Genomic DNA, 13,227 nt, shown 5'->3' on the forward strand with positions numbered 1-13,227 from the left:
GTTTTATCGAAAGGTCCTTAAGACCCTTGACCATTTGACGTGTAGCTCTCTTGAAAAATTTAATGAAAGATTATGTTTTACCAAAAAGCCCTTAATTAATAGCCCCGCGGCGCACAAGAATTGACGTCTCTTTTTTATGTCCTTTTTGTTCTGACAGTGCACTCATTTTCCTTTCTTTTTGTTTCAATTTTTTTAAAATAAAAAATAAAAAATATTTTTTTTATTATATAGAGATTACGTAAATAGATAATTCAATATGGATGCAGACCAATACTCATACTTTGCTGAAGTTTAGATTTTTTTAATTTTAATTTTTTGTCTTTTTTTAACCTTGTATTTTCTTTTCCCAGACAAATAAATTATTGATTTTTTTACTTTTTTTTATTTAAATCATTATGTCCAGGGCTAACGCACCTGGGATAACGTATATACAAAACGACGGTATCTTGAAGTATTATTCAAACCCATGAACGAACGTAGTAATTGACGATTTAACACAAAATTCTGATCCTCGTATGATCTATATATTAATTTAAAGAGATGGAGTACGTTCACATGATTGCCTGAGTTTACATCTAAGAAAAGAAAAAAAAAATGAATTCTTTCACACAGAGAGAGAGAGGGAGAGAGCTGGGTCAATGTAATACAGCTTAATATATATTTGTGGAATAGTCATGATCAGTTAATTCCTCTCTATAAATAGAGATGTGACCATCCAACATTTCTCATTCCCTCCCCGCCAATATTAATTACTTACACAGATCAGTACTAAATCCCAGACATAAATCATATATAGCCTCAAATATGATGAACTCCAAGCTGGTTGTTCCTAAGTACGCCCTTGTAGCTGTTGCCCTGTTGGCTTTCGCTTGTTCCCTCGCCTCTGCCTCTGACCCCAGTCCCCTGCAGGACTTTTGTGTTGCAATCGACAATCCTGCTTCTGCTGGTATGTACACATTATTATTGCTATATTCTTTGATTGTATTTTCTGCATAATATCATGTGTGTATATATAGTCATGATGATAACAAACATTTTCTTTTCTTTCTTTCTGCAGTATTTGTGAATGGAAAGTTTTGCAAGGATCCAAAACTTATCACTGCTGATGATTTCTTCCGCTCGGTGAACATTCCTGGAAACACCTCAAATAAAGTGGGGTCGAACGTCACTGCTGTGACAGTGGAACAACTACCAGGCCTCAACACCCTAGGCATATCCTTGGCTCGCATCGACTTTGCACCACGTGGCTTAAATCCTCCTCACACCCACCCTCGCGCCTCTGAGTTTCTTGTAGTCATAGAAGGTACTCTTAATGTTGGCTTTGTCACATCCAATGCAGACGGTAACCGCCTCTTCACCAAAGTTCTAAACAAGGGAGATGTCTTTGTGTTCCCAATTGGTCTCATTCACTTCCAGTTGAACGTCGGAAATACCAAGGCTGTTGCCTTTGCTGGTCTGAGCAGCCAGAATCCTGGAGTCATTACCATAGCCAATGCAGTCTTTGGATCCAATCCTCCCATCAATCAAGATGTTCTCACCAAGGCCTTCCAAGTGGACAAGAATCTAGTTAACTATCTTCAGCTACAATTCTAACTAATTTCCTAAACTAAAATCATAGATTTCAAGACATATTTGCAATAAACCATGGGATGGTGGTGTGATCAAGTTTGTCAATGTTTCCTAGCCTAGCTTGTAACCTCATTGAAATTATTTTATTGAAATAAAATGGTTGTTTATAATTTACGGTCTCTTTGTTATAATCATCAACAGATGTGGTTGGACTTAATTGCATTTTGAATACGTTGAGACGACATCGAGAGATATCACTTAATGTAAGGGGCCCCGGCCTTGCTTCCCCTATCTTTCCGGCCCCAAGGCAAAATATACAAAATAAATAAATAATAACACGAATGGAAAATATATTACACATGAATTTAATGGATAGGATTCAAATGAATTTATTTCTTGAAGTGTATAAAATGCCTTGTCACGGTAATTCTTAGTCAATCTTAGAGGAAAGGAAAATAAAAAAGAGAACAACATTTGCGAGTTTGTTTTTGGATTGTCCGAAGCAAAATTACAATATTAATTGAAGGAGTCGAATTCGTATGGTATTTTCAATAATTCGTATGGTATTTTCAATATCTGCAAGTACTTGTAGTTGTTAAGAATGATTCTCCCCCATATATAAACAACTTTATTTAAAGCTGATAAGAATCTACCAACTTTATTGAAAGCTGATACCCACCCTCATGGCACTCAGATTCTAGTTGTCACAGAGGGAACTTTGCGCATTGGCTTTATCACATCCAACGCACACGGTAACCGCCAGCTCTTCACAAAAGTTCTAAATAAGAGAGACGTCTTTATCTTCCCAATTGGTGTCATCTACTTTTAGATGAACGTGGGAAATACCAATGCCGTTGCCTTTGCCGGTCTGCCAGAATCCTGGGGTCATCACTATAGCCAACGCAGTCTTTAGATCTAATTCTCCCATCAATGCCTGGTGTTCTAACCAAGGCCTTCCAAGTGGATAAGAACGTACGTGGTTAACTACCTTCGAGAACAGCTCTGGTGGGACAACAATTAATTAGATGGATATATAACCATTTGATTTTTCCGATGAAATTAATTAGTTTCCATTATTTCACTTATTGTACCGTCATACGTGATATAATTTTAATGAAACAAAATGGCTGCTTTGGCTTATATTTATGTAACGCTCACCGTATGCAGCGCGCATTATGCATGATTAAACTTCGAATCCACAATTCATGTACTTAAACCAGCTCGATGTAGCTGATGTACATGGAATAACGAAGATCAACTAGCACTTATATTTGTCCATATGTCTTTCCTTCATGTAAGAAATTACAATATTCATTACAAGAAAAACGGATATTTGTGACTATTTTTGTAACACTTGAGTCTAGCACCAAGTTGTTCTATAAAAATTATGGGTTTTTACGGATGAAAAGCTCACTTGAGATTAACAAGCATTTTTTTTGGAATGGACTACGAGCCCAAATTTTATTTTTTGACTGATGTCAAATATATTTTTATTGGACTTGCTAATTAAATTAGAATCATTAAATATTTTTTGGATTAGGTAAAATATTTTTTGGGCCAAGAAAAATTGGTGGGACAAATTGGATTATATTAGAGGTTGAATCGAGAGCAGAAAACTCAAAGGAAAAGCCCAATCGACGCTCAAACCCAAGCCCATGAAGCCAGGAACCAGTTTCCACGTCAGGTACGTTCTATGCTTCATGCAATGCACGTTTCTCATGCACGATTACCCTCTTTTTGTTCTCATCTAGGTTTTTCCAATCAACTTTATAAATAAACGTTTTTCTCTCGTGCAAAAGAAGTTTCCACAACCTAACTTGTTTTCCAGTGAATCACCTCATTCACGTAACTGCCTTTTTCTTCCACTCAAAAACCACCGTGTGATAGCCGCACCGCCAAGCCTATTGGCAAACCATGAACCCCACTTAGCCTGTCGCTGCCTCTGCGTTACCACCCCCACAGCGCCGTCCCTGCACCACCATTGTTGCACCCCTTCTCAGCCACCGTGGAACAACTCCCACTGCCCAGCCACCCTGCCTCCTCCACTGTCAAACAAACACCGAAGATACCTCTGTTCTAGTCCCCGAAAACAGAGCAGCTTTCATTTCTGCTTGTCGCCGTTCAACGCAGCCCAGCCGAGCGATGCCGTCGTCAACCCCTAACCACACCATTTCTGCGTGTATCCTTCTCGTGGTTGGCCGTCGCACGTACCCTCAACCAACTTCCATCGCGTCTCTCTTCTCTATGCCCAACTTTAACTTTGACTGAGTGCTCAGAAGCACGGAGCCTTTGGTTCTGGTTTCTTGCTTAGGTAGGACAACTACCTTTCTCCCCGGAATCCACCTAGACGGGCCACAGAAACCTTCGTCTGTGCCACCGTCAGTCCTTCTCGTCTCACAGTGAGTTTCATCTCTCTCCCTCATGATTTGCTCTCTCACATCATGTATCTCTATCTCTCATCATTTTCTCTCTCACCCAGTGCCCTACCGCCGGACGCACAACCGCCAACCTTAGCCAGCTCCCTGCGCCGTCGCATGTTCCCTTCCCTCACAATGAGCCTCTGCCGCGTAAACCTTATTTCACGTATTGTGAACCTGTTTTCAAATAACAACTATTCTACTGAAGCTTACCATATAGTTGGTCAAGCATATATTAATTGAGATGAAGTTACATTATTACCCTTTGAGTTACAAGATGTGTTAGTGTGTTTTAAACTTTTAATATGTATTAGTGGACTCTATTTTATTTATGTTTACAGAAATCATTTAAGTAATTTAAATTGTTCTCAATTAATTCATTCAAGTTGCATGAATTTTTTATAGGTGGCGATTGATTTTTGTTCAGTACTGCTGTGGAGAAATTATGATAAGTTAAAAAGTTCAGATAAGCGAGGTTCTTATACTAGACTTTGCATAAAAATAAAATTGACTGAGGTTGATTTTTAGAAAATATGCATGTTTTTTAAAAAAATTTGAAACAACCTCAGTTATTCGTTTTGCATTACTCATGAAATTCTGTATAAGAATAAGGTATTTTTCTGGCATGACTGGTGCATACATGAGCTTATTTTTAGCATTCTGTTATTGAATTGAGAAAAATGAGCAAATATGAAAATTTGATAAATTTTGCATGTGATGTGGAGATGTTCTGAATCTGTTTTGGAAAATGTGAAATGATCTGAATTTCAGTACTCTATTTTGATAAGATGTGGCATCTGAAAAACCTTTGGCATGACTTTCTAATTCTGTTTTGACTCTGATTTTGATTCTGATATGGTGATTCTGATTCTGTTTTGCTCTGATATGTGGCTCTGTCATGGGATATAATAGTGACCTCTAGCTCTGTCACGGGATACAATAGTGACCTCTGACCCTGTCACGGGATACAATAGTAACCTCTAGCCCTATCATGGGATATAATAGTGACTTCTGGCCCAACTACGGGATATAATAATGGTCTCTGCTCTAAATGCAATCGCTTTGATAACATAGTGATTTATGTTCTGCTTGGCTTTTCGCAGAATGCACAATCCTACCACGGAGGTTAAATATGGTCTATGTTCTGATATGATATGATAAGATGAAGATGTTCAGTCAGGTTGTGCCAAATGAGTCTTTGAATATGAAAAGTTGGTTTCTGAATATGAAATGTTTGAAATATCACTCTGATTTTCTGATAATATGTATTTTTGAGATTTGCATATTGAAACTGAAATATTTTGTTTCTGCATTCTGAACTCAGTGAAAATGCTCATGTTAACATACTAGCATATGTTCTCTGTTTACTGAGTTGTTGATAACTCACCCCTTATCTCCATAACATTTTTCAGATATTGCTATGGTTCAGCTGGAGATCAAGAGTATGAAGTATTAGAAAAGTCTGATGATCATATATGAATGAGTGCTAAGGGTACAAGTATTTTGGAGGATCATATTTAGTAATTTATTCTCTAGCGGTTATTTTGGTATGTTAAATTATGAATCATTTGAGTCTTTGTGGAGATGTTATTTTATTTTATTGAGGTTTTTGTTTAGTGTTCCTGTGGAGGGACATGGATTTTTGGATCGAACAAATAAGTTAAGTATTTTCTGGAGTTTCTGTTTATTTATTATTGATTATTGGAGATGTTCTTAAGTAATAGGAGCTAACTCTCCGGACCTCTGGAAACGGAGCATTACAATTTTTTTGTGACGAAAATGAATATTTGCGACGAAAATAGACTAATTTTAGCTAGAAACAATCATTTCCCTAGAAATAATTGGATCTTGAACTACTCTCAACTCATCTCAACTCATCATTACAACTTTTTCAAATTCTAACACAAAATATAATAAACAATTTAACTTTTTCAAATCTCAAAATAATAATAATATTAAAAAATAATATTTCAATAATAGTTTATCATCTCAATTCAGCTCAACTCAACTCACTTCAACATCCAAACACACTCTTAGAATAAAAGGCCAAAACGTACTTACGTTATGTTAATGTAGGTTTTTTTAGTTTATTGGTTCCTAAAATAAAACATGAACTGATGAGGCATAAATCTTAAAATGGGAGATCATATTAAAATTGGCTATGGCCCAAAAAATCTAAAGGTGGGATATTGGGTTTTACTGTTTTTTTTTTTTTTTTTTTTCCGATAGGAATGTAACACTTTTAAAAATGAACAACCACAATTACATCAAAGTTTCAGACCAAATTACTAAGTTGACTTGATGTATGGCATACTTTTCCAAAGTGTGCGCTGTTTCATTAGCCATCCATCCCTTGTGTTGAATAAAACAGTTTGGGAACATCTTCATCATATTCTTCACCTCACAAACCAGGTTACCCCATGCTGATCTTGGTTCACCTGCCTCAATCAATTCATTGACTATAAGTAATGAATCACTTTCAATAATCAATTCATCAATACCCATGGGAATGCAAATTTGTAGCCCTCTGAATATAGCCAGTAGCTCAATTTCCATCGGGTCATTCACTCCATTTTCCTTCATATTTGCAGCCATGATCACTTCAGAGGAACTATTCCTTAAGATAACACCCACACATGCACGATTTAGAGTTGCAAAAATAGCCCCATGTACATTTGACTTCAATGCATTTTGAGAAGGAGCCTGCCAACAGCAACTCGAAAGTTTTCTGGTTTGTTTCTCAACTCTAGCTTCCTTTTGATCCTTAGCCAAACTCAAAGCATGCTCAATTACTTGGTCTGTTGTCAAGACTTTATTCACAAAAATCTTCTGATTTCTTCTATGCCACAGACTCCAAACAATAAGAAAAAACTGATCAAGATCTTCATGTTTACCTAAACTCAGCACCTTCAAACCCATGCACGTACGCAGTAATTGACGATTTAACAAAAAGTTCTGATCCTCGTATGATCACATTGCCTGAATTTACATCTAAGAAAGGAAAAAATAATAATTCTTTCTGAATATCTAAAAGGAATTAATGGGAAATTAGTTGTTGTACTTGCATACGTGATACGTGGTCGTGATCAGTTTGAGAGAGAGAGAGAGAGAGAGAGCTGGGTCAATGTAATACAGCTCAATATATATTTGTGGAATAATGAAAGTACTGCATGCACCGTTTCATAATTGAAGGGGTCGAATTTGGTTGCATTTTCAATGTATATATGTGTGCGAGCAATATTAGTGGTTAAAGAATGTTTCCACCGGCCATCAAAGAAAAAAATAATAATAATCGATAACCTCAGATTAATTAATTAAAGAGTAATTGAAAAGTATTACACGTTAATGGAAAAAACATGGACCAGTTCATGATCAGTTAATTCCTCTCTATAAATAGAGATGTGACCATCCAACATTCCTCATTCCCTCCCCGCCAATATTAATTACTTACTTACACAGATCAGTACTAAAACCCAGACATAAATCATATATAGCCTCAAATATGATGAACTCCAAGCAGGTTGTTCCTAAGCCCTTGTAGCTGTTGCCCTGTTGACTTTCGCTTGTTCCCTCGCCTCTGCCTATGATCCCAGTCCCCTGCAGGACTTTTGTGTTGCAATCGACAATCCTGCTTCTGCTGGTATGTACACATTATTATTGCTATATTCTTTGATTGTATTTTCTGCATAATATCATGTGTGTATATATAGTCATGATGATAACAAATATTTTCTTTTCTTTCTTTCTGCAGTATTTGTGAATGGAAAGTTTTGCAAGGACCCAAAACTTGTCACTGCTGATGATTTCTTCCGCTCGGTGAACATTCCCGGAAACACCTCAAATAAAGTGGGGTCGAACGTCACCGCTGTGACAGTGGAACAACTACCAGGCCTCAACACCCTAGGCATATCCTTGGCTCGCATCGACTTTGCACCACGTGGCTTAAATCCTCCCCACACCCACCCTCGCGCCACTGAGTTTCTTGTAGTCATAGAAGGTACTCTTAATGTTGGCTTTGTCACATCCAATGCAGACGGTAACCGCCTCTTCACCAAAGTTCTAAACAAGGGAGACGTCTTTGTGTTCCCAATTGGTCTCATTCACTTCCAGTTGAACGTCGGAAATACCAAGGCTGTTGCCTTTGCTGGTCTGAGCAGCCAGAATTCTGGGGTCATCACCATAGCCAACGCAGTCTTTGGATCCAATCCTCCCATCAATCAAGATGTTCTCACCAAGGCCTTCCAAGTGGACAAGAATGTGGTTAACTATCTTCAGCAACAATTCTAACTAATTTCCTAAACTAAAATCATAGATTTCAAGACATATTTGCAATAAACCATGAGATGGTGGTGTGATCAAGTTTGTCAATGTTTCCCAACTTGTAACCTCATTGAAATTATTTTATTGAAATAAAATGGTTGTTTATAATTTACAGTCTCTTTGTTATAACCATCAACAAGTGTGATTGGACTTAATTGCATTTTGAATACGTTGAGACGTCGAGAGATATCACTTAATGTAAGGGGCCCTCGCCTTGCTTCCCCTATCTTTCCAGCCCCAAGGCAAAATATACAAAAATAAATAAATAAATAATAGCAGGAATGAAATATATATTACACTTGAATTTAATGGATAGGATTCAACTGAATTTATTACTGAATTTTATTACTTTAAATGTATAAAATGCCTTGTCACGGTAATTCTTAGCTAGTTAATAATTGTGGAAAGGAAAATAAAAAGGACAACAACATCTGCAAGTACTTGTAGTTGTTAAGAATGGTTCTCCGGTCCCTGCATTAGATAAACAAATTTATTAAAAGCTGATCAAGAATTTACCAAGTCTTACCTGCATCTCCTTGCAAGGAAAGACATGCAGAGACCGATTCATGAGTAACTCCCCTACATAAATGGCTAGGCATGCTCCCATGCAACATTCTTCACCCCTCACCCAAAGCAAGAATATTCGTACAGAATGCTGATAGCCTCTAAGATCTTGTAACTGTGGCCCTATTGGCTTTGGCTTTGGCTTTCTGATTTGCCTATGCCTATGATCCTAGTCCTCATCAAAACTTTTGTATCGCAATCAAGTACGGTTCCAATGCTGATTGTTAGTACACATCGTTCTCTCTGTTTTGGAAATTGTTTGAATTAGCATCTGGATTGTGTTACTTTTGGCATCACGTGTTTAATTTCTACCAATATTATGGGCAGTGTATACCTGTTGTGATAATAACATTTAACAAGCTTATCTTTTTGTAGTGCTTGTGAATGTGTAATTCTAAGGAGTGTGATCACCAAACGGTGTACCCTTTGGAATGACACCCTCTCCTTGGTAATTGTTCCCATGGGGGTGATTTTTAAGGATGTGTAAAATGACACAACCTTTTTGTTAATGTAAAAAGGAGTGTGTTGGCATATTCTTGTAAAAAGTTTTGTTATATTGTGTTGTAACAAGTGTTGAAGTGTGTTAAAGTGAAAATGGGTCGAAGTGAGCTCAACATGGCTTGAGCAGAACTCATATAGAGAGTTTGCTCAACAGACACTCGACATAGTGATCGAGCGGAACTCATACAGAGAGTTCGCTTGACAGGCGCACGACATAGCACTCGAGCGGAACTCATACAGAGAGTTCGCTCAACAGGCGCTCGATGTGAAGCTTGAGCGGTAACCCAGACAGAGAATTCGCTCAACACTAGCTCGACATGGAGCTCGAGTGGTATCCAAGACAGAGAGTTCGCTTAACCCTCGCTTGACTTGGAGCTCGAGTGACTTTTAAAGTAAATCGTGTGCTCGACACACGCTTGACATGTAGCTTGAGCGAATGTTCATAATTGTCACCTAAACTATGGTTTGAGCACTGTATTCCTTGGTGAGTAGAAAATGAAACTTATTTTCCATCCTAATGTGGGAGAAACTAAGCTAAAACAGAGCCTTTTCCATCCTTCCACATTCAAAGTCAAATCTCTCTTGAAAAATACATCTCCATCATATCACACTCAAGATTAAACACAGTTGAGTCCACTGGTGTGGACATTTTCATTGGCCGAAAGGTTTTCAGAGCTGCTGTTGAAGCAGAAATCGAGAGGTTGTCGTGGGAAGCTATATAAAGGTCGGAGTTCCGGCATTGCATGCGTGTAATGATTGAGTGGGTCACTCGTGGTGTTGCAAGCCAAGTTTGACTACTACAAAGGTTTTTTGAGTGTTTCTAAATTGATTGTAACAAACAAAAGTTTCTATAGTGGATTTGAGGTGTTGACTTACACCCATAGTAGTTTTAGACTTTGAAGACGTTCTTCAAATGAGTTTCCACTTCGTGACCAAATCTCTGTGTTAATTACTTGTGTGTTTTATATCATTGATTAATTGATTGTCTAACAATATTTTTGAATAGACCATCAAAATTGAATTACACCTATTCACCCCACTCTAGGTGTTGTGTTAGATAGAACCACTGCCTTTTCAATTGGTATCAGAAAGGTTCACTCCGCTATGATTTATTTCCTGAGTGTGATCATTCTTTAGTGGTTAGAATGGATAGGTCTCAATCACTCACATCACCACCATATTTTTATGGCAATAACTATGTCTATTGGAAAGTTCGAATGAGAGATTTTCTTAAATCTATAAGTGAAAGAGTGTGGGTATCTATGGGAAGAAATTTCTGGGCCTGAAAATGCATAAAACTTTTCTTCCAACTCATGAAAAAACCTTATGCACATTAATAACACCAAAGCCATCAAAAAGTGTAGAAAATAGGCTGGATGGAAGTGGGAGCAATGAACCAAGTGAAGATAAATGGGAAGAACACAATGCATGAGCAAAAACTTTAATTTTGCTTTGTATGAATGATTAGATCATTCCTCTCTTTGAAGACTATGAAACTACTAAACAAATTATGGTTGCAGTTGAGGCTAAGTATGGTTTAAGGTCGAATACTTATATACATTTATTATTGGATAAGTATAATCGAACTTGTATGAAAGAGAATGATGATATTGGCAATCATGTACTTCAAATGGAGTTGATTGCAAAAGAATTATATGATGCCGGTCATCCTCTCACTGATAAAATGCAAGTTACAACCATACTAAAAAGTCTTCTTTCATCTTGGGATCACATTGTTACTTCTTTAACACATAGTGTAAATGAAATAACAATGATATTGTTTCTAGTACTTTTAGTAGTTGAAGGAGAAAGGATGGAAATGACGAATAGAGATAGTGAATCATCCAATTTATTGATGGCTCAGAACAAGCGTTTTACATAGAACAAGATGAAGCCAAAACAATTTAAGAAAAAGAAATGGTTGAAAAAGAAACAAAGTAAACAATTTACTGGAAACTGTTTTAAGTGTGGGAAGAAAGGGCTTTACAAATCACAATGTCCTAATAAGGGAAAAGCACAAGAAAGTAAGGAAATTATGATGACAGTCTCAGAAGTAATGCTAGTGTAACCAGCGTCAGATTCATGGTAATAGAGTGGAAGTCGTGACACGGGGATGATGACCACACGGATCGTACACCCCATCGCCATGTGCAAGTCTATGCAAACATGCAAAATGTGTACAACATAAATAACATAGTGAAAAAATATAAGGCAGACAAAACTAAGTACTAGAAAGTTTAAAAACGATACAACTCAAAACAAAGTCCTCCAAAAGGTTAATACAATCATCCTGTTGAAATAAAGAAATGAATACAAAGGTCCAACAACAAATAACGGGTAAAGTCCCAAGCCATCACTCATCAGGTGCGGTTGGTCCGTCCTACTCATACCCCTCCTCTACATTAAAGTCTACGATTCTATGAAACAGAACCGTATGTAGGAATACCACAATTAGATTTTGCAATCTCAGTAAATAAATCAGCAAAGCGACAACCAAGAGATTCAAATATGAAATTATACAAACAAACAATGAACAACAGTCATGGAAGCAAAACCCCCAAAAATATCCATTTTTATGACCATCCCCTAAATGCATTTATTAGAACCTCTCACGCCAAAAACACCGTTTTACCAAAAAACACATCCATTTACTACGCATGCACCATAGTCTCCCCTATGGACCATGCGCACACCTTGGCTCCATTTGTTACACCACGGGTAACGATCCTGCATGTGACTTCTTAACAAGCAATGTCCAGCTCTGCACCCAGCACGTATGTGACTAGGCATCCTCTAACCCCCGCCATCGGAGAGGCTAAAAAGTCAGCACGAGAGTGTTATCGTCTCATCTGAGCCCCTTGTCGCCAGGAGACAATCCAGTTGGGGACGTCACTCAGTTTATTATGCTCCCGAGTGACCAGAGGAGCGTTACCGAGATAATACCCCACCTCGACTTGGGATTGTGATACACACGGACCTATAAAAATATTACCAAGACACGAAAACCTTGTTTTCAATTTTATCAGCATAGCATATAACATGACACAATTGAATAAATCGTGGCAAATATCAATAACAGTAATATGCAGATGCATGACCGACATTTTATTGGATGTCATGACATAACACACAACAGTCACAAACAACAACACCGTAGTCACAAATCCACAGTTTCACAAATCCCAACTATATACACACGTTTCCCATCCTCCATCCTGCCCTCGGCCCAGATTTCGACAACAACTACGTCAAATATTTCAAACACTTCCCCGAGCCCAAGGCCCATCTCAAACACAACTAAACTGCAACAAAATTAGCAATAATTTCACACCAGATTTTCTAGAGAGTTACTCACTAATGCGAATTAGATTTTCTGGATGATCGCAACATGTTGAGTAAATGCATGTATGTGAGCATTTACTCAACATGTCGAGATCAATAGAATCAGTAATTAATAGTGATGGAAAAATATTGATCGATCAGGTGATAAAGGCTGCAGATTACTATTACTTGAAAGGATAACGTTAGGGTGACTATCAAATGTGCTCACTAAATTAATGTGCACGCTAGTATAAATGATTTTTTTATTTTATTTTTTATTTTTCTTTAAGTATTTTTTAAACATTCTTAACCATTAAGAAAAAAATTAAAAAAATATATATAAATTCACTAATAGTCACTTCCTTAATCATTAAAAAAAATAAAAATAAAAAATAAAAATAAAAATAAAAATATATGAAAGGTGGAATTAATGGGAAACTTGTTGTAATTGCATATATACATGGTGGTAGTCATCATGGGTACATGCAGGCCGGTCTATTTGAGAGAGAGAGAGAGAGAGAGAGAGAGAGAACTG

General features: G+C 37.3%; 2 protein-coding genes across 2 annotated transcripts; both read left to right on the forward strand.

Annotated features, from left to right (window-relative positions):
• Window positions 1-741: 741 nt before the first annotated feature.
• On the forward strand, window positions 742-1,619 carry LOC121248726 (germin-like protein subfamily 1 member 7). The gene is made up of 2 exons (XM_041147285.1): window positions 742-946; window positions 1,058-1,619. The coding sequence occupies exons 1-2, from the start codon at window positions 805-807 to the stop codon at window positions 1,591-1,593; spliced, it is 678 nt and encodes a 225-aa protein (XP_041003219.1). The 5' UTR covers window positions 742-804; the 3' UTR covers window positions 1,594-1,619.
• Window positions 1,620-7,342: 5,723 nt separating this feature from the next.
• Window positions 7,343-8,418, forward strand: LOC121235701 (germin-like protein subfamily 1 member 7). Its single transcript, XM_041132072.1, has 3 exons — window positions 7,343-7,361; window positions 7,519-7,626; window positions 7,738-8,418. The coding sequence occupies exons 1-3, from the start codon at window positions 7,343-7,345 to the stop codon at window positions 8,271-8,273; spliced, it is 663 nt and encodes a 220-aa protein (XP_040988006.1). The 3' UTR covers window positions 8,274-8,418.
• Window positions 8,419-13,227: the final 4,809 nt, after the last annotated feature.

This window comes from Juglans microcarpa x Juglans regia, chromosome 1D (genome assembly GCF_004785595.1).
Source record: "Juglans microcarpa x Juglans regia isolate MS1-56 chromosome 1D, Jm3101_v1.0, whole genome shotgun sequence".
Classification (NCBI taxonomy): Eukaryota; Viridiplantae; Streptophyta; class Magnoliopsida; order Fagales; family Juglandaceae; genus Juglans; species Juglans microcarpa x Juglans regia.